General features: G+C 35.3%; 1 protein-coding gene across 1 annotated transcript in view; it reads left to right on the top strand.

The window, feature by feature from the left end:
* The window catches only part of LOC150102788 (alpha-ketoglutarate-dependent dioxygenase alkB homolog 3-like), a 146,793-nt gene that overhangs the window by 35,701 nt on the left and 84,276 nt on the right, over window positions 1-26,816 (top strand). The window contains exon 3 of the mRNA XM_090399397.1: window positions 15,536-15,583. Coding sequence (XP_090255523.1) covers window positions 15,536-15,583 — 48 coding nt within the window. The remainder of the gene's footprint in view (window positions 1-15,535; window positions 15,584-26,816) is intronic.

The following is a 26,816-nucleotide window of genomic DNA, read 5'->3' as shown; positions in this document are numbered from 1 at the left end:
GACTGCAACTACACCAATGCCATCTACTGCCGACTACCACCAGAATTTCCACAGACAATCACAAACATCCATGCCCACGGGATTCAAGCCCACAGCCTCTTTACTGGAGAGCGGACACGCTAACCACTTGGCCAACCAGGCTGGCAATATAGATACAAAATCTGGCAATATATAGATACAAAATAGAATTTTAATATTAATTCAAAAAATGTTAATTATTTATAAAATTAACTTGCACATTATGTATCTTCATGGTGAATGTAATGTGTGTAGTGATGAATGTAGATATGGCATATTTAATACATAAAATGGAATATTAGGAATTATTCAAATACATAAATATGAAAGCAGATTAGAAATTTAAATGTATGTAATATCATTGATAAAGTAACATGTTCTCCTAGGGAAGAGAACATGTTGCTTGTGGAATATTTTACAGTGCTATTTTTTAAAACATATTATGATTTGTAATGAACACTAAGGAAGTGGAGATTCTCAAATCATTTTACTTACCTTATCTGCACCCAGAGGGATTCGGTAGACCTTGGAAATCTCCATGTGCTTCACATTTCAAATTGTCTGAAATTATTAAATTGGAATGCACTAAATTCCCATCAAAATGCTCTAGTTTTTATTCTTTCTTCACTAAGGGGAAATGCAAATCCTGCTCTTTTCTTTCTGTGGTGTTTCAGCAGGTGCATCCCTTTACCATATGAGTAGATAACTAATAGGAAGAGGTGGGATTAATAGCATTTAGGGATACTAGCATACATTGGACTGGTTTACACTTGTGAACACTTATAACATACACGAATTTGTTATTTTAAGTCTTTCAGATTAAAATGCAGTTTCCTGGCATAACATTGAATTAGGTAAATACACTGGTGTCCAAATCCTAAGAACAAACATTATTTTTGAAGATTACAACCATAAATTCAGACAAATCAACTTGTGGCAATTTGTATAACTGACAATTTTCAGTAGAAAGCAGGTACGCATTCAAATTTTTGAATTGCATGCAAAGGGGTCACATAGTATCAGTCAACAGGATAGAAAGCAAAAGGCTGCACTAAGCAAATAGTTTGAAGGAGGCTCCTTTTGCAAAGGAATAAAGTTGCAAACTTGGACGTCTTGAAGACATCATCTAGATAATTTCATGTGGGAAAGAATTATTTGAAAACTTGAAGGAGGATACACAATTATTAATATTGCCAGAGAGTTGGGAATCTCACGTATTGTTGTATCCAGGGCAGTTTGAACACATTTCAAACCAATGAAATGTGTTCCAGATATTTGCACATTTCTGGAACACATCTCAAACCAATGAAATGTGTTCCAGATATTTGCTAAGAGATTGTCATTGCTCTATACCAAGGAGCATGAAGACAGATTTTTAGTTATAACAACAAAACGTAATCGATGCACTTCAGCAGGTCAGCTTGCAAGTCAGCTCCATTCAAGCACAGGTATGCAGATATCTCGACAAAGTGTGGCAAGACTTCTGCAATAAGTATGTCCAAAGGCCTGTATTCTGTGTCCCTTTTCCACAGCTTATCATAGAGCACGTTTTTCAGCAATGTGTATCCATAAAAATGGGACAGGACAAGACACTAGTGAGCTAATGTACTCTTTACAGATGAGTCATTTTAATCTTTCTTTTGATTCTAGAAGACACTTGATCTGGTGTGAAATGTTGCTGCTTACTATCGTGAGAATGTTCTTGAAAGGGATAGATATGGCAGTGCTGGTGGTCATCATGTGGGAAAGCATTATGTGTAATTGATGCACCAAACTACAAGTCTGGAAAAAGGGACTATGACTAGTGAATGATATTGCAACAGAGTTCTTCAATGTCATATTCAATTGTTCCATGGTGCTGCTGGCAAAGAATTCATTTTATGGATGACAATGCTACACCACATCATTCATAACTGTGGGATACTTCAGGAGAACGACATATTAATTGAACTGAGTGACCAGCATGCTTCCCATATCTCAACCCTATAGCACACGTTGTGATATAACAGGGAGACGTATTTCTGCTTTAAATTCCCCTCCAGAAAATAAACAAGTGTTCTTTGAACAAACATTATTTCTTGATGTGAAGGAGGAATGGGCTAGTTTGTCTGAAGAACTCCTGAATCACTTGGTGCAAAGTATGGTATGATGTTGTGAGCTGCATCACAGTTCCAGGTGGACATATCCCATTGGATTGGAGGGTATATCAGCACGGGTCTTAGGTGAAACGGCTAAAGAATTGTCAGTGCCCTTGACCTTATTGTTTAATCTGAGTCTCGGGTCTGGCTTAGTCCCAAAGGGGTGGAAAGAGGGGAAAATAGTTCCACTGCATAAAGGAGGATCCAAGACTACTGTTGCAAATTACCGACCGATCAGCATATCAGGAGTCGTTGTCAAGGTCTTGGAGAAAGTAGTCAAGGGAAAAATACAGGAATGGATTGATGAAAATGAGATGCTGTATGGTATCTCATTTTCATCAATCCATTCCATCAATCCATGATCTACCCTTCACAATCCATTGTGAAGGGTAGATCATGCCTCAGTAACTTGCTCAGGTTTTATAACACAGTGAGGGCTGAACTGGATAAGGGTAATGGGTTTACAGTGATACTGCTGGACCTGGCTAAGGCCTTTGACAGGATACCACATAGAAGTCTAATCAGTAAACTGCAATATATGGGAATCGATATCGGGTTGATGAGATGGATAGGAGGGTGGTTGATGGAGAGATACCAGAGAGTAATTTACTCAGGAGTAGATTCCAAAAGACGGCCTGTGACTAGTGGTGTGCCGCAGGGTTCTGTTCTTTGACTGCTGCTGTTTAATTTGCTCATTAACGATATAAGGAAGGATCTGAGAGGAATGGTTCATTTGTTCACTGATGATGTTAAGTTGGGTAGGGCAATAGTGATTACAGAAGATGTCAAAATTTTGCAGGATGATTTGGATAGATTGGATGTCTGGGCTAAGGAGAATGGATGTCAATTTAATGTGGCGAAATGTAAGGTTATGCATTTTGGGGTGAAAGCAGCAGTATATCACATTGGTGGAAAACTGCACTCCAGGAGATTGATGAGGCCAGGGACTTGGGAGTGTTGGTGGATAGGGTGTTGAAGTTTAGGGGACACATCACAAAAGTGGCTAAATGAGCTCATCAAATCACTTGGATGCTGAAGAATACTTTGACGAGCAGAGATAAGCAAGTTATTGTTCCTCTTTATCGAGCCTTGATAAGACCCTATCTTGATTACTGTGCCCAGATCTGGTCACCTAGGTTTCTTCTTGATGGGGAGGAGGTTCAGAGGATCCAGAGGCGAGTGACCAAGATGATAGCTGGTTTATGGAATGAACCGTATGAAAACAGGTTGAAGATTTGTGGGTTGTAGAAATTGGTTGATAGGCGGAATGGGGAAGATATGATTGAGACATTCAAATTGCTGAAGGGGTTCTATAGGATTAATTCAGAGGATATTTTTGAGAACAGGACTGGTGGTGGGAAGACTAGGGGACATCCATGGAAGCTGGGCAAGAGTGTGGTTAGCAAGGTTGTTAGAGCTGGGGTTTTTACTTTCAGAGTGGTGAAAGAGTGGAATAAGCTGCCTGAGACTGTTGTGGATGCTAGACAGTGAATGAGTTCAAGGCACAGTATGATACTGTGTGAATGTCAAATAGTTGTGATGGACATGATGTTTAGGGCCTCCCTCGATGGGTCTAAGGACTCCTTGGAGTGCCCGTAATAATAATACTGCAATGTCTCTCTCTTTCTCCATAGTTTTCTGGAAGCACTATATAATCATCAATTTCCTGACTTATACCCTCACAAGATCATATGATAGATCATATCATATATTACGTGAACAGTTAGATCATTGCTAACTTTCTTTCAGCAACTTTCCTCCAGATCAGCTTATTATCTATCAACATAACAAGATTAGATTATCAGGTATTATATTTTTGTCTTATAAGGCACTTTTTACTGTATCAATCCATCTACATCTTGGTCTTCCTCATGGTCTTTTTCCTGACATCCTGGCAAAGAACACTTGTTTAGCTAATCTTTCCTCTCTCATTCTGTTTAATTGGCCATACCACTAAGATTAGCTCAGCTAATACATTTCTGATTGCTAACAATGTCAAATTCTTTCCTAATACCCTCATTTTTAATATGATTGCCACTGATGCCATCTGTTCAGTCCCCTAATTTTTCTCAGTACTTATATCTGTGGTCTCTTTGAAGTGTTTTATTTCTAGCCGAGCTCTCAGATCCATATGTTAAAATTGATTTGAACATAGTCTTGTGTATAGCTAGTTTAGTGTTTTTGGCTAATCTCTCTCTCTCTTATTCCTTATAAATTTATTCAGTTGCCTTCCTGCCTTACTACCAGCTTTGCTAGCTCTTCAGTTTATTCCAAATTTAATTTGCATATTCACTAAAAATTGCACCTAAATATCTGGTGTTTTACTTGTTCTATAGGTTCTGCATTCAGGATGCAGTTGGTCTTTTTAATGCTGATTTTCATACCACTTTTTTTTTTTTTCTTCAAAAGTAATCAATTCTTGCTTCTTTTTCACCACAGGAACTGTTCATTTCATTCTATCTTTTACCTATAGTCCATTAGGAATATTATTTATTAAGTTTTCAATTTAAAATGTACTTATGTATAATGGCAGGATACAAGCAACCTGCACATGTTCACTCCATGAGTGGTACAAACTGGTGGTTTCAATAGTGTCTGCATATCGATATGCATTGTAATTCATTTTGCATACCAATTCCACACAAGTCATTTGAAAAAATATTAACTTTTTCCAGACACTGCATTAATTGAATTTTTAACCATGTTATTGAGTTTTGATATCAATTAAAAAATGCATTAATTCAAGAATGCACTCTAATTGAAACTGCATTACTTGTACTTGTTCATTTCCTCTTTAACAAATGGCTGATTGCAGGGCTCTAGATTTGAAAAGAAATTCAGATGCTTTTTTGGGGGAGAGGGATGTCAAAAATTGAGGATTTTTGGCCCAAGCACATTAGAAAGCGATGAGGTTTTCCGAACACTTAATCAAGATCATGTCTTCGGAATTGCAGTTGCTGCTACTTGGAAAATATAATCTGTTACTTACATCACTAACAGTACTCTAGCTGATTAAAATACGCAGTAGCATTAGCCTGGTTAATTTTCCATCTTGGCATCCATGGAGGAGAACATGGCTCCTGTGACAGTATACCAGAAAACACAGGGAAGAGATTATTACTTCCATATATGCTACTCTGACATTTATTCCCAAATAAAATGCAGAAGGATAACAGTGAGGGGCTGAGGACTGCAGAATATGAATGATTAGAAATAAAACAAGGTAATGCTTCTATTATTCAGAAAGGAGGTCTTATCAAGCATATGCTAGCAATCCAGCCTCTTCTATTAGCATTTTACATTACTCCACAGGATATTTTGTTCATAAGAAGTATGGGGGGGTAGGCAGTTATGATGTAAAATTATCAAGGTCAATCTGGGAATGGCTACATTAATTCCTTAACTAGATCCTTAGGAAATTTGTAACTTTTGCCAAAAACGTATTGCAATTTAATTTGTAAGAAATTTATAACACATTTTTTGTATAATGTAATTGATTAGTGTGCTGGCAATAAATTTATGTCCACATTTGGCTGTAGTTATGAAAATTTTTTCATATACAGATAAAAATGTAGTTCGTCCTTAGATGACAACAGTGTAATTGTCAAAACTCCATTTTAATATCTTCATTCTCAGCAATTTCCCCATTAATCCCATTTGTTCACTCCTAGATTTTCTCGGAAAGCCCATGTATTCTCTCTCTCTCGTTTGCTAAAAATAGTACCTGAATAATAGTGAATTTTTATTATTCTGTAAGTTACATTGAGAATGCAGTTTGTGTTTTCATAGTTTTCTTTGCATTACTAATTTTTGTTCAAAATTTGTTACAATTATTTTGTTTAGTTAAAGAATTCAGATGACCTCATCTGCAGAATGAAAAGGAATGAAATTAATATCTTCAATTTTGATATCAGGTTTAATGCTACTTTCTTCCATAATGCAATCCATGTAGATCAGGGGTTGGCAACTTTTTCAGACTCGCAGGCCACATTTCACTTTTATTTTTAATAATCGGGCTTCAAGTGTTTAATTAATAGAAAATAGTGAGTGAAAAAAATACTCAAGGTATCAACTTTTATTATATCAATCTTAAAAAAACACAGAGATATTTAAAGTATGAGATATGAAACAAGCATGAAAATAAAACTCAATGAAAAATTATTATCATGCAAAAACACAGTAATATAGTTTATTCATCACAACATGTGTGTGTGTCTCCCTGCTTAATGTGACTTTTGTGATTGTTTTCCCTTAGCCAAATTATCTAATTCCACTTTATAACCTGAGATGTAAATTCGAATCGAAGCATGCAAATATTCATCAGTCAGTCGAGAAGAAAATTTATTTTTTCTAAAACTCATGCTTGTTTGCAAATGTAAGAAAATAAGTAAGAAAAGAAAATACTTGTTTGCAAATGTATGTGCTGCTTCCAAATGCGACCATCATCTTCTCTGTGAAACTGATTAATCCTTCAAATTTTTTGGTAAGCATCGATAAAATTTTTGTATATTTTATAACGAAAATGTGTTCTTTAATGTTTCATTGTGTTGCAATTCCAAAACTTCCAGCAGTAGTCAGTTTGGTAGGTCATCAATGTCGACATTAAAAAGGTTCAATATCCACAAATCTTATTGAAAATTCCGTTTCGTAAATCTTCAATAATACTAACAAAAGTTTCCTTTTGTGTTTGCCATCCAACTGTAGAGGCTGACTTACAACATATATAATCATGTAGATTTTCTTCCATTATATGTATCTTTAACAGACATAGTTTGCCTTCAAAAGCTTTTATTCCAGAAAACAGTTCTGCTAGTAATTTACCTTGCCCTGCAGGTTCAAATTAAGTTCATTAAGGCAGTTGTAATGTCTACCATAAATGCAAGAGATCCATTTTTTTATCCGATAGTTGTGGGACAGTATTTTCGTATTCCGCCATGAAAATATCTATTTCTTCACGTAAATTAAAAAAATATTTTTAGCACAGCACCTCTACTTAACCATCTAACACTTGACTAATAGATAACATCCTCTTGAAATGTCCATAACATCTTTTCTTGATGATAAAATTTTATGGGCCACATGACATGTATGGTCAACCTTTTATGTGCTGCAAAAATTGCACATTTGGACTGCATGCAGGCCACTGGTTGCCGACCCCCGATATAGATGATGAATAACGGTATTGATAGTCTGCATATTGTCATGCACTTGATTTTACATCAAGATATCCTCCCAAAGCATAAATTAGGTAGTTTTTTTTTTTTACAAATCAAATGTGCAGACATTTTAAATTTGGAGATGCATGCAATGACAGTTATGGTCCAGGTGTTTGTCTAGACCAGGGGTCTCCAAACTACGGCCTGCAATATGATTTTATCCAGCCTGCCAATTGGACTAATTTTTCAATAAGAATCTGCAAAATAAACAAACAACAAAAAAAAAAAAAACGTGGGGTGTTGATAGATTACAAATGCATTAATTAAAATTGTGTTCAAAATATATTCCCGAATAGCAAAAAGTAACTGTAATCCAAGTTACAGTCTTTCTGACTGTAAAAGGTCGGTTAAAATGGACTAATGAAGAAAAAAAAAATTGAATTTTATAAAATTTTACAAGCAAATTTGAAGAAATTTGCTTGTAAAATTTATCTCTATTTTTGGGACAACATATCTTTGCGAACAAACTTTTTCCCAAATGAAATATATCAAGTCAAAATACAGGGCAAATTTATCTGATGAACATTTTGAAATCGCTACTTGTAATTAGCACTTCGAAATTTGAACCTGAGTTTAATAAGATTTTAAAAACACAAACACGGTTACATATTCACATTAATGGTTTTATAATAATTTGTGATAAAAATATGAGAATTTGCTGATAGTGTTCTTTGTCATTAATATACAATAATTTAATCTCGCATACTCTGTAATCAGTTTTTATCTGCTTTCAATAAAACTCGTATATCTAGTTCTAGATTTTTTTTTTACTATAACCCGCTGAACAGTGCTGAAGTACCCAATGTGGCCCTCACGGCGAAAGGTTTGGAGACCACTGGTCTAAACTACCACTGCTTTGTATGCATATATTTTTTATGAAAAATTATGATCCTATGTTTGTCAAGAATATTTGTTGCTACTTGCAGTTTTATTGATCAAAAACGAAAAATTTAAATTTTGAGGGCATAACTAATTTGGCTAAAAATGAGTAAGACTAATGAAAATGTTTAACTTACTCATTGTAAGTTAAGTTAAACAGTTTTAATTCTTCATAGTATCCATAAATATTTATGCATGCTGAGAAGAAAATGTGAGTTTTTTTGCGGGTTTTATCAAAACTAAACTTTGGGGACCATGCATTTGTATCTTGCACAGGGCCTTGAAAAATATGAAGCTAGTCATATATTCTCCAAAGCTTCTTCCAGTTCTAACAGCTAGCTTACAACTTAATTACAGACACATATATTAATTATGAGCAAAATACAGATAACTCTCATTATGTGCAATATTTTCATCATTTCAATGTTGAAATTAAGAGGTCTGAGACCTCTTGAAATTAATAAGGTGCATGCCCACACCTTATTACCTACCTTCATCAACTGTGCTCTGTGTCTGTTTTTTGTCCTTATTACCTTATTGGTCTATGCAGTATTTCTTTATCTGTAACTTCTGTACCTTTTGAGCAGAATATCTGGCAAGATAAAAACAAAGGAAATTAAGAGTGAAAAGAAGCATTGGGAATAAAAACAAAGTGAAGAAAATGCCTAGGAAATCCTATTCTTTAGAGGTGAAGATGGAAGTTCTGAATCAGTTTGATAGAAGTGAATGTAGCATTGACATTCAAAGGACAACAGGACTGAGTGATTCTGTGGTGATATTACTGATACATTTTGTAAGAATGCTCAGTCATCCACTAATCTCGATGTCATGCAGTTGAGAAAATGGAAAGGATACTGGATCGAGCATCAGAACCAGCAGAACATGCCTTCATCTTCGGCGGTCATATGAAAGAAGGCAAAATATTTGTATGGAGATCTGGCGAAAGATGAAAAGCAGGGGACTCCTTGTGCTTCAAGTTGTGGATGGTTCAACTGCTATAAAAGCCACTGTGCATTCTACAATCTGAACCTGAATGGCCAGGCTGCAGATCATGTTGTCACTGAAGAATTTCATGAATTTCTGTACAAATCATACATAGCAGAAGGTTATATGCCAATTAAGCAAGATGCGATGAAGATGTGCTTATGATATATTAATCATGAATATAAAGAACTGCTTTAATAGTTCATCGTCATCATGCTTACAAAGATTTAGGCCTAGAGTGGCTGTTCCGGCCTTAGAAGTCATTGTTGACTCTCTTAGGAGGAATCCTGGTATTCTTTTTTCCTAGTGGCTTGTAATTTAAGGCTTGTTTTGGTAATCTTTCTGTTTTCATTCTTTCAACATGTTTTATTTTTGTTTATATGTTTTAATTTTTTCTATTACTGATTTTTATTTCTTTATTTCTTTTGTGATCAAACAGAGTATATTTTGCAGTTTTTCTCATAAACTTCATTTCAGCTGTTATTAATCCTTGTTTGTCTTTTTGTTTTATTGTCCAGATTTTACTTCAATACAATAGAGCAGATAGGGCTACTGTATTGTATACTTTTAGTCTGGTTTGTTTTGGAATTAGGCTAGATTTAAATATAGAGTTAATTACACCTGCTATTTTTAAATATTTCACAATTTTTAGGTTTATATCTTTTTCATATAATAATAATGGCAAATATCTGTTGGATTTCTGCTCAGGACATGGACTGGTTATTACTAACACCATGTTCCAACATAAAAATGTGCACAAATTCACATGGAGAGAAGAGGCAAGGAATAAGAAAAGTCTCATTAACTATGTTATTGTTGATAGTGATGTTTTCTCCCTGGTGTAGGACACCAGAGTGTACAGAGGATTTGAAATTGGAAGTGATCACTATTTGGTCTTGAGCAGGATAAAATTGAATTTCATATTGAAAAGAATAACATGTAAGAAAGTTTTAAAGCGAATTAAAGTTGAGCAGCTCTCAGATGTGAACTGTAGACTAAAATACACAAAGATTATTGAAGAAAAAATGAAAGAGTTTGAGAACAGGAATCAAACCTTGGAGATTCAATGGCAAACTCTGAAGAAAACATTGATTCTGCCAGAGAAGCATGTGGTGAGGTTGTCTGCAAGGATAAAAAAATCAGAACTCCCTAGTGGACACAGGAAGTTAAAGAGGCAGTGAGGGAAAAGTAGAAAGCATATCAAAAGTTCCTGGCAAATAAGTCAGCTTGTGCTCTTAGAGAATACAGAGACAAATGCAAGAATGCTAAATATTGTGTAAAACTAGCTAAACAAAAGTCATGAGTGGACTTTGGTAAGAATATAGAAAATAAATATCAAAAAGGTGGCAAAATATTTTGGAGGTTGTTGAAGAAGCTTAGGAATGGAGGAGAGAGTGCTGTAAAAGGAGTTAGAGATGATAAAGGTGACATGAAAACGGGAGAAAAAGATATCCTTGAAGTATGGAGTAATTACTTTGAAACACTGTTAAATGAAACAAGCAGTGACGACAGCACCGTGGTAAAAAACACTGACCAGGCATGCAGTCAGGAATACATATCCATACTTGAAGTAGAAAAAGCCATCAAAGGCTTGAAATGTGGAAAGGCAGCTGGAATAGATGATATTCGACCAGAAATGCTGAAGTATGGTGGTATAAGAGTCTTACAGTGGCTGCACTGCATAGTTCAGAAAGCCTGAACAGAGGGACGAATTCCTGATGATTGGAGTAGGGCTCTCATAGTACCCATATATAAAAAGGGAAATAAAACTGAATGTGAGAATTATGGAGGTATTTCCCTATTGAGTGTTCCTGGCAAGATCTATGCAAGTATACTTGCATACTTGCATAAGGAAATGGTTGAGAAGAATTGTTGAAGAAAAGCTTCGTGAAGAACAAGCTGGATTCAGGCCAGACAGAGGCTGTCAGGATCAGATCTTTACTTTACGACACATAGTCGAGAAAGCATGGGAATATAACAAAGATCTGTATTTAAGTTTTATCGATTTGGAAAAGGCATATGATAAGGTGCCAAGAAAGAAGCTATTCAATACGCTGCAGTTATATGGTGTCAGTTGGGCATTATATCAAGCAATAATTAGTCTTTGAGTTGTAAGTCAGAGTTAGAATTGAAGGATGTACAGGAAGATAGTTTAATGTTAAATCTGGTGTGAGACAAGGATGTACATTATCCCCTCTGTTATTCATTATCTATATGGATTACATTATGAAGGAAAGTGGTATTAAACATGATATCAAAATTGGAGATGTTAATGTCAGCTCTTTGCTTTATGCGGATGATGTTATACTTCTAAATAAATCCACTACAAGTCTGTAAGATTCTCTGACTAAATTGAATAACTGTTGTAATAGATATGGTATGAAGGTCGGCAATAAAAAGACAAAGACAATGAAAATAGGCAGAATCATTGAAATTGTCAACTGTGTTGTGAATGGAGAACCTGTGGAATAAGTAAAACATGTCAGCTACTTAGGCACGATTTTTAGTGAAGATGGTAAATTAAATATAGAAATAGACAACAGACTCAGCAAAGCTGGTATGGTGGGAAGTCAATTGAATAAATTCGTATGGAATAAGAGAGAAATTAGTTGGAACACTAAATTAGCTGTATACAAGACAGTGTTCAAACCAGTTTTAACTTATGGATCTGAGAGCTGGGTCAGGAGTAAAACACTTGACCAAAGACTAGAGACCGCAGATATGAGAGTCCTGAGAAAGATTAGAGGCCTGAACAGATGGCATCAATAGCAATATCATATTAAAAACGAGGATATTAGGAAAGAACTTGACATTGTCAGCATCCAGGAATGTATTAGCAGAGCTAATCTCAGGTGGTATGGTCACTTAAACAGAATGGATCACTTAAACAGAATGGATGATTTAAGATTAGCCAAACAAGTTTTCTCTGCCAGGTTGACAGCAAAGCGACCCAGAGGACGGCCAAGATATAGGTGGATTGATACGGTACAAAGTGCCTTAGACGATAGAAATATAAGATCTGATAATGTTGGAGTCTTGACAAGTAACAGAGTGATTTGGAGGAAAATTGTAGATAGGCAGTTAGTAATGATGTAATTTTTTTCATGTAGTACTATCATATCCTGTACACCCCCTTGAGGGTACATGGCAGGAATTTAATGATGATGATGATATCTTTTTCATTTTCATATGTAATCATACATACATCCTGGGTAGTTAAATGAATTCACCTGTAAATCTTGTTATCGATTACTATTTTTGATTTTTCTGTTGACATTATCATTCCATAATCTTTGGCTATCTCATTTAAATTTAAAATAATTTTCTTTAATTAATTTTCAGAATTTGTAATTATTATTTGGTCATCAACAAAAAGGAGAGTGTTTAAGTTCACAGTAGGAGAAAGTTTAATACTTTGATGGAAATTTTTATTCCATTTTATTATTATTTCATTTAGATAAATATTTAAAAAGAGTTGCTGAAAGCAGGACATCCCTGTGGGACTCCTTGGTTTATCTCTCTCTCTCTCTCTCTCTCTCGTACATGATAGTTCATAATTTAATCTTATTTGTATTTGATTATTTTCATTGCTTTTGTTTACATTACTTTCATTACATTACTTCGTGGGGGAAAGTGCCTATAACTTCTAGAGAGCACTTTCCCTGGGTGGCAGATAGGGGAGCCACCAGATATGGTGGGGTGGTCTGAATATATTGAATAAGGATTCGTGAACCAACAGGGACATAAGGGGTAATCATCTTGATTGTAAGGGAAGTGGCACTTCCATGTTCCCCCCCTAGCTGGATCTATCCTCTTCTTCCTCTACTTTGAGGAAGAGTCACTCACTTTAATCTTTCCTATAAAGCCTTATCAGCTGACTCTTCTTATTTTATGTATCTCTTCTTAGAGTACTCGAGGGCTATGGGATCTTTCCATTTCTGATCCATATCTATGTCCACTTTATAATCTACTCTTTCCCCTTCAGTATATCCTATTCTTCCTATGGGTTTAAATTTGGAAGAAGGCTAGTTCAGAAGCCTTAAGGTAGAAGCCCTACCACTGGACTAGCCATCACCAGGCTAGTCATCTGACACGGAGAACATTAATCTACTTTTAAGCCAACAGAGAAAGATAATTGACATGCTTTAATAGTTACTTGTGTTATATGTACCGAATATTTTATTTACTACTGTTATGCCTTGATATGTATGAAAAATAAGTACAATTTTGATTAAATTAATCTTGAAAGATTGGAATCTTGCTCATTTGGGAACTTAACGTTTCTTATTCCATGTTATAAGAATTCAGTTTTATGCATTTCCAATATTGCAATGGCAATTTTTGAGAAAGAAACCCTGCATATAACAAAAGTTACCTCTATATATTATTGTTCTGCATATTATTATACAGAATATAATAAAATTAATGATGGAGACTCCATGGAGGTGCTCCAGTAATAATGATTACGACACCTTCAAGGAGTCCAAGTACTCACTGTGGAAGAGCACTCTCTAACCTGTCTGCACTACTTCATCTTCCAACTATGCACTACACCACTATCCACCATCTACATGCTGTGCAATCTACTGCCTACTAATAGCATTTTGGTTATTAATTGCGCAAGTATTCTCTGACTGGTTTACATCAAGTAAAAGCCTTTATTACTTCCTTACAAGATCAGCTAACTCACTTGTAATAGAAAAAATAAATAAATACATAAAGATTCCACTTGTCATAACAAGAATCAAAGTCAGGTCTTTTGCAATTGAAGAACACAGTATTATTCTGTTCATATTGTATAGATATACTGAATATTTGCATGAATTAAAATGAATACAGTCATACCCGAAGTTACACGGTAGGTGGGACCAACAAAAAGCACGCAAGTCGAATTCGCGTAACTCGGGTATAATTTTGCATACAATCTCTTGTAAGTCTTTATCAAATCCCATGAATGTATGAACATACATTTTCAGCAGCTTCTTCCAAACACTATTCATATGCTACGACTTCACTCCATGCTGCATCTACAGTCTTTGTACAGTGCAAGATACAGCTCTTCCCAGAGTCTCTAAGAGTTTGCTCATTCCTCATTATCGAGCATAGCCTGTGCAAAAGTGTTTCTTAAATATACCTTGAGAAGGAACTAATAATACCTGGTTTATGGGTTGCTTGTGTAAGGTATTATTTGGTGAATATGTTAATGGGATAGTTGTAATTACGAGTGGTCATAAATCATATACATTATAAGTTAGTGAGAGGATTTTATTGAATTAATCCTGATGAGATTGTAAAAAGAGTAGAGGGTGAGAGAGGGAAAACCAGAGGTCATTCCTGGAAGTTATGTAAGAGTGTGGTGAGGAGTAGATTTTTTACATGGATAATTGTCAGCAAATGGAACTCATTACCAAAATTTGTTGTTAATGCAAGGATGTTAAGATTCCATATGTTGTCAGTTGAATGAATCTCGGACTCCATAGAGGGTGCAATAATAATAATAGTAAAAACAATCTACTGCAGAAGCAAGAAAAATAAGTAATTTTATTGTTTCTATCTCTCTATTAAATACAGTAGAGAGATATTTACAGTCTATGTATTTATCAACCTTTCATGGAAGGCGATATGTTTTTCATTATGAAGGGTCCTTCCAGTTGTCTCTAATTACACTAACACAATGCTACATGCACACAAGAAAAAGTTTTGTTGTAGTCCCAAAAAATAGTATCTAACTAAATAGATTTGTCCTAACATCTTGTCTCAAGTTTTCAGTTGCAGAAAATATTTAGTAACATCTGTTTATAATGCAATCATTGGGTGGCAGAAAGCAGATGATTTATGTAACGCAAATTTTTTGAAGAATGTAAAGATATATATACAACTTGAAATCAGTTCGAATTGTGTTTTATTTTCTGTATTATAATTCTGTATTATGTTTAAGATTTTTGATATTAAGACAATTTACAAATAAAATTCTGCTAAAAAAATTGCAATTAATGTGCTGTATAAACTATTCGACAGTGCACCTGCCTGAAGTGTAAGTGACATATGTATGCTGAAGTGAGTTCCTGTGGGTAGTATCGGCATTTCAGACAATGCCTGGCATCAGCATGTTAAACGTATGAACTAAAGTTGACTATAACTCCCTGAAACATTCCTTTAAGACCTACCAGACGTGAATGGCCATTGATTTTTTTTTTTCTGTATGTAGTTTTTTAAAATCATACAATTAAACACATTTTTTAATTCATGTAGTTAACTGTTTTATTATTAATATTTTTTATACTTAATATTCTATTCTAGAGAATCTGGATATTTTAATTTAAAAGGTAGTCCAACTGGAAATTCCAGGTATGTACAAGCCAAATAAGTTATGCCAAATAGTTCATGTGTGTTTTTATATATATTGTTAGAATGTATCCTTTTGAATGAAATTTATTCAATAAACACAATTCTTTTCTTCTTTCTCCCATAAAGTGACTTTCAAACCAGCTTAAGAACTGGACAAAAATGTGTTCAAGTGTAGTTTTATTATTATTTATTCTCTTGAATAATTGGAGTAATCCCTCAGTTGTCTCATCACAGCAGGAAATCAGTTTGCCGGTTAGAAGACTGAAGGGTCATTTAAATGAGATTACTGTTATACAGTGCTATACCAGATTGGGTGTGATATTAACCCACTTAAGGTGTGTTAAGTGATGGTTTGGTTCTTTAAATGAACCAAATATTGATAATGACTGTATTTTATTACATTTATAACACATTCAGTAATGATGATGATGCACTGGGCTGAGAAAAACCTGGATTTTGTCTAGGAAATGAGTGAACTGCTCATTTTAAGGGACTTTCAACTGAAGATGATTAGACCAGGCTCATAATTTTTTGTGCCTTTTTTATATGATGGCTGATCCTTATATAGTAGTGCATGAAGTTTTTCCTACAAAATATTAAATTACCAAAACAAAGTTGATAAGAGAGACACTTGAAAAAAATTGATCTCATGTCGCATACTCTTTTAGAAGAGCAAAGGTATCATACAGGGGTGCTTAAGGGTCAAAGCTGTATAACTGAGAGGAGACCTCCACATAGCCTTTAAAGGAATGCGGAGAACCGACCAGGGCTTCTGACCTAATGTCCAATCCTCACCTTCTCGTGGTGCACCCTGTTGGGTATCTACTTTGATACTGAACGAACGAGGATGGGCTGGCAATTTGGGATTTAGCCGACCAAATTGTATTCTTATTGGTTAAACCAAAATAAAAAATGATGGTACAACATGACAAAATTTCATGCCGGCTGGGGCGTCACCTGGTTAAACAAGGCCCCCGTTGTTTTCGCCAGGGAACCAGGGTGAACAGCGAAAAGTCAGCTACTGGAACAAATCTGAAAACAAACCCCAACTCAACATCACCAGAGTTAAAGATCGGTACTATCAACGTAAGAAGCCTGAATGGCAAAGAAATGGAGCTAGCTGAGGAATTAGATAAGTACCAGATCGACATAATAGGGGTGACTGAAACAAAAAAGACCAAAACTGGTGAGATCTTTCTGAGCAATAAATACAAAATGTTATATTCAGGCAATGACAATCAAGGAAAAGAAGGAGTAGCCATAGTATTCAACACAAAATACGAGGCTAATCTTCTTGAATGGCAGTCAGTCTCAAGTAGAGTAATGTGGGCAAATATGAGAATGGGGAACTGGACAATGAGACTTATTTGTGCCTATGGTCCCACAGAAGGTTCTACTAAGGTAGAAGTGGAGGAATTTTTTGAGGCTTTAGAAAAAGCAACTGACACAACGAAAAAGGAAAAGTTGATCCTTGTTGGGGATCTAAATAGTAGAGTAGGAAATGATTGTGAGACATACAAAAATATTTTGGGAAAATTTGGAGAAAAGAGCAAAGCTAATAATAATGGCAAATATCTGTTGGATTTCTGTTCAGGATATGGACTGGTTATTACTAACACCATGTTCCAACAAAAAATGTGCACAAATTCACATGGAGAGAAGAGGCAAGGAATAAGAAAAGTCTCATTGACTGTGTTATTGTTGATAGTGATGTTTTCTCCCTGGTGCAGGACACCAGAGTGTACAGAGGATTTGAAATTGGAAGTGATCACTATTTAGTCTTGAGCAGGATAAAATTGAATTTCATATTGAAAAGAATAACATGTAAGAAAGTTTTAAAGCGAATAAAAGTTGAGCAGCTCTCAGATGTGAACTGTAGACTAAAATACAGAAATATTATTGAAAAGAAAATGAAAGAGTTTGAGAACAGGAATCAAACCTTGGAGATTCAGTGGCAAACTCTGAAGGAAACATTGATTGATTCTGCCAGAGAGGCATGTGGTGAGGTTGTGTGCAAGGATAGAAAAATCAGAACTCCCTGGTGGACACAGGAAGTTAAAGAGGCAGTGAAGGAAAAGAAGAAAGCATATCAAAAGTTCCTGGCAAATAAGTCAGCTTTTACTCTTACAGAATACAGAGACAAATGTAAGAAAGCTAAACAGTGTGTAAAACTAGCTAAACAAAAGTCACGGGAGGACTTTGGCAAGAATATAGAAAATAAATATCAAGAAGGTGGCAAAATATTCTGGAGGTTGTTGAAGAAGCTTAGGAATGGCGGAAAGAGTGCCGTAAAAGGAATTAGAGATGATAAAGGTGTAATGAAAACAGGAGAAAAAGATATCCTTGAAGTATGGAGTAATTACTTTGAAAAACTGCTAAATGAAACAAGCAGTGATGACAGCACAGTGATAAAAAACACTGACCAGGCATGCAGTGAGGAATACATATCCATACTTGAAGTAGAAAAAGCCATCAAAGGCTTGAAATGTGGAAAGGCAGCAGGAGTAGATGATATTCGACCAGAAATGCTGAAGTATGGTGGTATAAGAGTCTTACAGTGGCTGCACTGCATAGTTCAGAAAGCCTGGACAGAGGGACGAATTCCCAATGATTGGAGTAGAGCTCTCATAGTACCCATATATAAAAAGGGAAATAAAACTGAATGTGAGAATTACAGAGGTATTTCCCTACTGAGTGTTCCTGGCAAGATCTATGCAAGTATACTTGAGAAACGGTTGAGAAGAATTGTGGAAGAAAAGCTTGGTGAAGAACAAGCTGGATTCAGGCCAAATAGAGGCTGTCAGGATCAGATCTTCACTTTACGACAAATAGTCGAGAAAGCATGGGAATATAACAAAGATCTGTATTTAAGTTTTGTCGATTTGGAAAAGGCATATGACAAGGTGCCAAGAGAGAAGCTATTCAATACGCTGCAGTTATATGGTGTCAATGGGGCATTATATCAAGCAATACTTAGTCTTTATTTGAGTTGTGAGTCAGCAGTTAGAATTGAAGGAAGTACAGGAAGATGGTTTAATGTTAAATCTGGTGTGAGACAAGGATGTACATTATCCCCTCTGTTATTCATTATCTATATGGATCACATTATGAAGGAATGTGGTATTAAACCTGATATCAAAATTGGAGATGTTAATGTCAGCTCTTTGCTTTATGCGGATGATGTTATACTTCTAAATAAATCCGCTACAAGTCTGCAAGATTCTCTGACTAAATTGAATAGCTGTTGTAATAGATATGGTATGAAGGTCAGCAATAAAAAGACAAAGACAATGAAAATAGGCAGAATCATTGAAAATGTCAACTGTGTTGTGAATAGAGAACCTGTGGAACAAGTAAAACATTTCAGCTACTTAGGCACAATTTTTACTGAAGATGGTAAACTAAATATAGAAATAGACAACAGAATCAGCAAAGCTGGTATCGTGGGAAGTCAATTGAATAAATTCATATGGAATAAGAAAGAAATTAGTCGGAACACTAAATTAGCTGTATACAAGACTGTGTTCAAACCAATTTTAACTTATGGATCTGAGAGCTGGGTCAGAAGTAAAACACTTGACCAAAGACTAGAGACCGCAGATATGAGAGTCCTGAGAAGGATTGGAGCCGTGAACAGATGGCATCAATGGCAATATCATATTAAAAATGAGGATATTAGGAAAGAACTTGACATTGTCAGCATCCAGGAATGCATTAGCAGAGCTAATCTCAGATGGTATGGTCACTTAAATAGAATGGGAGAGGAAAGATTAGCAAAACAAGTGTTCTCTGCCAGGTTGGCAGGAAAACGACCCAGAGGAAGACCAAGATATAGGTGGATTGATACGGTACAAAGTGCCTTAGACGATAGAAATATAAGATCTGATAATGTTGGAGTCTTGACAAGTAACAGACTGATTTGGAGGAAAATTGTAGATAGGAAGTTAGTAATGATGTAATTTTTTCATATAGTACTGTCATATCCTGTACACCCCTTGAGGGTACATGGCAGGAATTTGATGATGATGATGATGATGATGAAGGTATCATATACCAGAACTATGGAGTGAAGGGAATTACTGTGAATTTGCAAAAGTAACATTAGAAGTAATCATGGACTACTGATCAGAAAATTTTGACTCCAACAAGATATAAGAAAAACAAAAAAGCAAATTACTGAATACAAGGGAATACATTTAAGTCCTAATTATTACATTATGTATAATAATACTAAAACAGGCTAAAAGAAAATTTTCTAAAAAATGTTATTAGTAATGAGGAATTCAGGTGCAAACTTTTTTTACTTACACTTAGATAAAAAAGATCCAAGAATATAATTTCTTGGCATCTTTAATTTATAGTAATGAGGAAGATATAGATTTTAATTGGGAAAAATTCCAAACAAACATTGAAAAAGCAGCATATGATGTATTAAGACAGAAACAATCTAGAAATAGCAAAATAAGGTACTTCCTTGTAAACAGAAGAAATAAAAGCACTATCAGTATAATAAACAACAAAAAAAAATTACAAGGTAAGAGTAATATAGACTTATATGAAGAGTATAAAAAAATTGGATGTCATCTCATAATTTGCAAGTAATACTAATAGTGATCTACTCTGCTTATTATATGGCTGTCATCAGAAATTAGATTTAAACCAAAATGGCTAAAAATAAAGAAAATGGAAAATCCCTATTAGCTGAGTTATAAAATTTTTTCATTACAATATCTACATATTAGGCAACAATATCAAAAAGACACTGAAACGACACATGAATCAAATGGCATAGAAGAAGAATGGGAAAATCTGGAAATCCTGACAAATGCAGCCACAGAAAGCTTTAAAAATAAAAAAATAAAAAAAAGAGAGAGAGACTCTGAATCCAAAACAGTCATCATCAAATTCCTGTCATGTACCCTCATGGGGTGTACAGGATATGATAGTACTACATGAAAAATTTACATCATTACTAACTTCCTATCTACAATTTTCCTTTAAATCAGTCTGTTACTTGTCAAGACTCCAATATTATCAGATCTTATATTTCTATCATCTAAGGCACTTTGTACCGTATCAATCCACCTATATCTTGGTCTTCCTCTGGGTCGTTTTGCTGCCAACCTGGCAGAGAACACTTGTTTTGCTAATCTTTCTCGCCTATTCTGTTTAAGTGACCATACCACCTGAGATTAGCTCTGCTAATGCATTCCTGGATGCTGACAATGTCAAGTTCTTTCTTAATATCCTCGTGTTTAATATGATATTGCCATTGATGCCATCTGCTCACGCCTCTAATCTTTCTCAGGACTCTCATATCTGCAGTCTTTGGTCAAGTGTTTTACTCCTGACCCAGCTCTCAGATCCATAAGTTAAAACTGGTTTGAACATTAGTGTTCCGACTAATTTCTCTCTTATTCCATAGAAACTCATTCAATTAACTTCCTACCATACCAGCTTTGTTGATTTTGTTGTCTATTTCCATATTTAATTTACCATGTTCACTAAAAATCATGCCTAAGTAGCTGAAATATTTTACTTGTTCCACAGATTCTCTGTTCACAACCAGTTGACATTTTCAATGATTCTGCCTATTTTCATTGTCTTTGTCTTTTTATTGTTGACCTTCATACCATATCTATTATAACAGTTATTCAGTTTAGTCAGGGAATCTTACAGACTTGTTGAGGATTTATTTAGAAGTATAACATTGTCCACATGAAGCAAAGAGCTAACATTAACATCTCCAATTTTGATATCATGTTTAATACCACTTTCCTTCATAATGTGATCCATATAGATAATGAATAACAGAGGGGATAATGTACATCCTTGTCTCACACCAGATTTAACATTAAACCATCTTCCTGTACTTCCTTCAATTCTAATTGCTGACTTACAACTCAAATAAAGACTAATTATTGCTTGATATAATGCCCCACTCACACCCATATGACTGTAGTGTATTGAATAGTTTCTCTCTTGGCACCTTGTCATATGCCTTTTCCAGATCGACAAACCTTAAATACAGATCTTTGTTATATTCCCATTTTTTTTCAACTATTTGTCGTAAAGTGAAGATGGAGTCAAAAGACTCATCGCAAGAGACCCTACTTTGACACATTAACCATTATTCACATAATATCTTCATACTTCTCCTTAAATTCATTCACAGACGAAGCATTTGCACCCACTTCTGGCAACACATTCCACTCATTCACAACCCTTGAAGCAAAAAAAAATCTTGTCCTAACACCCTTATTAACCACAATCTCCAGGGATGGCCCCTCGTTCTCTCCATTCCTGTACTGGTCTTAAAAAAGTCTTCAGTATCAATCCTATAAAAAAAAACCTGAATAATTTATATGCCTCTATCATATCTCCTCTCCTACAGCTAGTTTGAGGAGCCCACAGACCTGCAATGATCTATCTTCATAGGAAACATCCCACAGACCTGCAACGATCTTCGTAACTTGCCTCTGAATACTGTCCACGATTTCTTCATCACCAAGAAATCCAGGTGACCAGATCTGTGTGCAATAGTCCAAATGCAGTCTTATTAATGCCTTGTAATGCAGATCAATCACTTCTTTATCCCTGTTTGTCAGTGTGTTCTTCAATAATAATATGATGTGATGTTTCGGCAATCTTTGCAGTATACCCTTTAAACTTAAGTTCTCTGTCCACAATAACTCCCAAGTCCCTTGCATTTCAGATCCATTAATATAGTAAACAGCATATGATCTCATCCTCCCGAAGTGCACCACCTTACGCTTAGCCACATTAAACTGTGACAGCCATTTACCTTAGCCCTGTGTTTCTCAACCTGTGGTCTGCGATGATAGGACAGATGGTCCATAGGCAGACTTAAATTAACTAAATATATATTTTTTAATTATCCAAGCAAATTAAAATTGAATAAGTAAGTAAAAATTATTGAAATCAAATGGAGACTTAAAAAAACAACAAATAGCGTCAGAATGTTCAAAAGTGGAAGTAATAAAACGATATTGTTGTTCACTTCACACCTCTTTTATTACTCATCATTCTGGCACTACAATAATTTGTAGCAGCAAAATGACGAATAATAAGAGGGGTGGAGTGGACAACAATATAGTTTTATTGCTTCCACCTTCCCTGGTTTTTTTGTCAGATTTGAAGTGAATATGTGTTATCCACATTTCAACCAATTGCTTGTTGTTTATTGATTTTTATTATTGAAGGTTTCCCTTCTTCAACCAAGGCTCAGTATATCTTCAGAAGTGCTAAGTGAGTTAACCCTAGTATTTATATATTTATATATTTTTCGGAAACGTTTTTTAATGATGGAAAAGTGACTTAAAACTAGGACTTTGAAAAGAAGAGCAAATGAAACAGGTGATTCTAATTGTGATACACGTGTTGTAACGGCCAGTAAATCTGATACTATTAAAGTAGAAGAAACAAGCAGTTCAAAGAAAAAATACAGCAGGAAATATAACAGTTCACATTTAGAATTCGGGTTTACGTGGTGTGGAGATGAAAGTGAACAGAAACCTCAATGTGTTTTGTGTTATGAAGTGTTGTCGAGTGAGTGCATGAAACCTGCGAAACTCCAACATTTAGAAACTAAACACTGTGATGTGTAAAATAAGCAAATTGAAAAAAAAGAGAAGCCATTTTCAGTGATGCTTAGTGACATTAAATCATGGGAAAGATGTAGTTTCGGCCATGGGTTCGATTAATAGCAAGGCACTGGAAGCATCCTATCTCTTAAGTTTGCCCATAGCAAAAACAGGGAAACTTCATTCTATCGGGGAAAATTTGATACTTCCTGCTATAAAAGATGTGGTCAAAACTATGTTTGGCAACAAGTTACTAAAAGATGTTGATCTGATTCCTCTTTCAATTGACACTGTCGATTGCAGAATTAATGATATGGCAGGTGACATTAGAATCTCAGTTAATTGAAAAAGTTAAGAAGAGTCCTTATGCGTTACAAATAGACGAGACTACTGATGTTACAGATGATGCACAGTTAATATGCTACGTAAGATATGCACATGATAACAACGTGCATGATAATATTCTGTTTTGTAGAAATTTATCATCCCGAAAAACTGGAGAAGAAATATTTAACACTCTCAATAATTACATAATACACAGATGAAGTTTTATTGTTTGTAAATGAATGTAATTCTAATTTTGCATCACTCCTTGTTGAAGAAGCATGATTATCAACACTATCCTATCTTTCAGACACTTTTTTTTGAAATTAAATGAACCAGATCTCTCCCTTGAGGGAAATTCTTTAAGTACTCTTGATGCCTAGGATAAAATTCCTTTAGAGAGAAAAAAAACTAGTGTTGTGCATTCGTTATGTAAAAGACAGATAATTTGTGCCATTTCCAACATTGGAATCCCTTTTAGTGAAAATGATCTTTTTTGTTGATTCTGAGTTTCTGGAAAGTATTTGTGACCATCTCAAAATTCTGAAAGAGAATTTTAAAACGTATTTTTCAAATAACTTTTATAAGAAATTTCTGTGGGTTCGAGATCTATTTCAGGCTTATACTCACGAGAACGACCTTTCGTTAACGAAAAAAGAACTTAATTGAGCTTTCAAATAACAGTGGGCTTAAAATACAATTCCGTGATCTTGGTTTGGCTCTATTCTGGATCTTGGCTTCAGTGAGAAGTGAATTTCCCGAATTATCTGAATAAGTACTGAAAATCGTCATGCAGTGTTCTACAACCTATCTTTGTGAGAAAGGATTTTCATCACTCCTTCAAATAATAACAAAATACATAAATTATCTTAGTGTGTGTGCCGATCTTCAACTGAAATTGACCAATATTGAGCCAGATATCCAGCAACTCTGCAAAGGCCAAGAAGCTGAACCATCTCATTAAAAGTAAGTAGTAATATAATTATATCATATTATTTATTTGGACTACAGTTTCTGAATATTTTTGTTACTGGCTTTGGAATTAATCCATTTCCAAAATCGGACGAAATCGGGGATGAAATGAAATTTACGCAAAATGACGTTACAGTGAGGCTCACCTCTGCTGGCGAGGAGGATAGCTTCCCGTTTAGTGAAGTTCTGTATCTCGTACAGTCGCTTGCAGAGAATATGCGCTCCAGCACACCAAATCCGCTGCCTGCAGACAACAACATCTATACGGTCATGGATTGTGTAGAAACACACATCACAACATAACGAATGCAAGTAACACACAGGATGGATATAAATAAAACCAGCACACAATTAATGAATCTGCCAGATTTACAATGACCACTGTTGTGCCTCTGGATAAAACAGGATGGGTATAATTAAAACCATCATCATAACACAATTAATACAAATCACATGAGTATGGTATATACGGCATACAGTCACTGACGGAAAAATGCTCCCCACCACATGGATGGCACTTTGCCACTGACATCGTGGGTTGGTCTGTTTATAGATATCAGGAATGACCTCAATAGGTTGTCTTACATTTTTTTGCTGGTCATGGAAAACTCGTCAGTGAAAAACACACACACTTCAGCCAGAAGTGTGGGGGGGGGGATTAATGGCTTTGGGATGTTCTGAGTGAAATTTTTGGGTATATGCAGGGGATGATTTGGACATGACAAGGGATTTCATTCATGATGGAATCCATACAGACAAGTTCATATTCAGTATTATGATGAATGGAGTAAGAAAGAACAACATTTTTCCTCATCTAATAACGCACTTAGCGAATGGAACAGTTTACATGTCGCAGGTCAAATCAGAGAGTGCGTGAAGATAAAAGTTGGAGCTAGCTTCATGAGAATGGGAAGATGAATGGGGATAACATATAATATATAAAAGTTGCTGTCAGTAGATGAATGAAGGTATCAGTGGGACGGCGCTGACATTCCCCATTCATTTACCCATGGTACCAATGGCGCTAAAAATGTTGTCGTAGGGTGAACTTAATGAATGTGTGCAGATGAATGGGAGTTCATATAAAATATAAACGTTGCTGTGGGTAGATGAATAGGGGGATGTCAGCAGGACGACGCTGTCATACCCATTGATTTGCCCACAGCAAATTGGAAACTGATACCTTTATTTGTTTAATAAAAATTAAAACTATGTTCGGTGATGATACATTTTTAATCGTTTACTTGCAACTTAATTATGTTTACATATGTATTTGTAAATGTTTATGTATATGTAATCGTTGTATGTAAATATGTAATAATAATAGCACTGAGCCCTGAGGTACACCACCAGTCACCTGCCTTCTCCTGGACTCAGCTCCTCCATAAACCACTCTTTGATATCTATTCATCAGCCACCCTCTAATCCAAATCACCAGCTTCAGATCCATACCTATTTGTTCCAATTTATCCAACAGAGTTCCATGTGGAATCCTGTCAAATGCCTTTGCAAAGTCCAGCAGTATCACTGAGTAAGGATTTCCTTTATCCAACTCCACTGTTAATTTAATATAGAAAGTAAGCAAGTTATTAAGGCAAGACCTACCCCTCGCAAAACCATGTTGTCCCTTATAAAGTATCATTGTTGTCCACCCAGTCCTGAATTCTAATTTCTCAATTTCTCCAAAACCTTATCACCACTCCAGATATATTGATTGGTTTATAATTTGCTACCTCTGTCTTGGATCCTCCCTTACGCAATGGAATTATTTTCCCCTCTTTCCACTCTATTGGAACTTTACCAGAACTGAGGCTTAAATTAAACAGCCTGTTAGAAGAGGTGCTAAATTCTCTTGCACATTCTCGTGTTAGCATTAAAGTTCTGTAATATACTGAGCATCTCTAATTTCATCTATCTCTAGACTCTCATCAGTCAATGGCACATCTGACACTGCACTATCACTACGAAGATGGTACACTTTTGCAAAATGATACTTTTGCAAAATAAGTAACTCAACTATTTGATTTGTTTCTGTAATTTCCTTACCATCAACACTTTTTAAAGTCATCTTTCTATAGTTATTCCTCCTTTTACTTGCTGCATAGTGAAAGAACTTAGGATTTTGTTTGGACTCATCAGCTAGCTTCTTCTCATATTAGCTTTGGTCTTCCTTATCATACAGGTTACTCTCTTTGCCTGGACCTTAATTATATTATTCATCTATCTTACTCCTACTGGATTTCTCCTCCTGACTCTGGGAATACAGTCTGAACAGCTTTCCTTAAATACTCCTTGACAATCTCCCATGCACAATCAACATCTCTCCCCCTTCA

This window comes from Typopeltis vanoorti, chromosome 10 (assembly GCF_054136105.1).
Source record: "Typopeltis vanoorti isolate ZY-2024b chromosome 10, IOZ_Tvanoo_1.0, whole genome shotgun sequence".
Lineage (NCBI taxonomy): Eukaryota > Metazoa > Arthropoda > Arachnida > Uropygi > Thelyphonidae > Typopeltis > Typopeltis vanoorti.
Note: the sequence above shows the minus strand (reverse complement) of the source record. Positions and strands in the feature narration are given on the sequence as shown.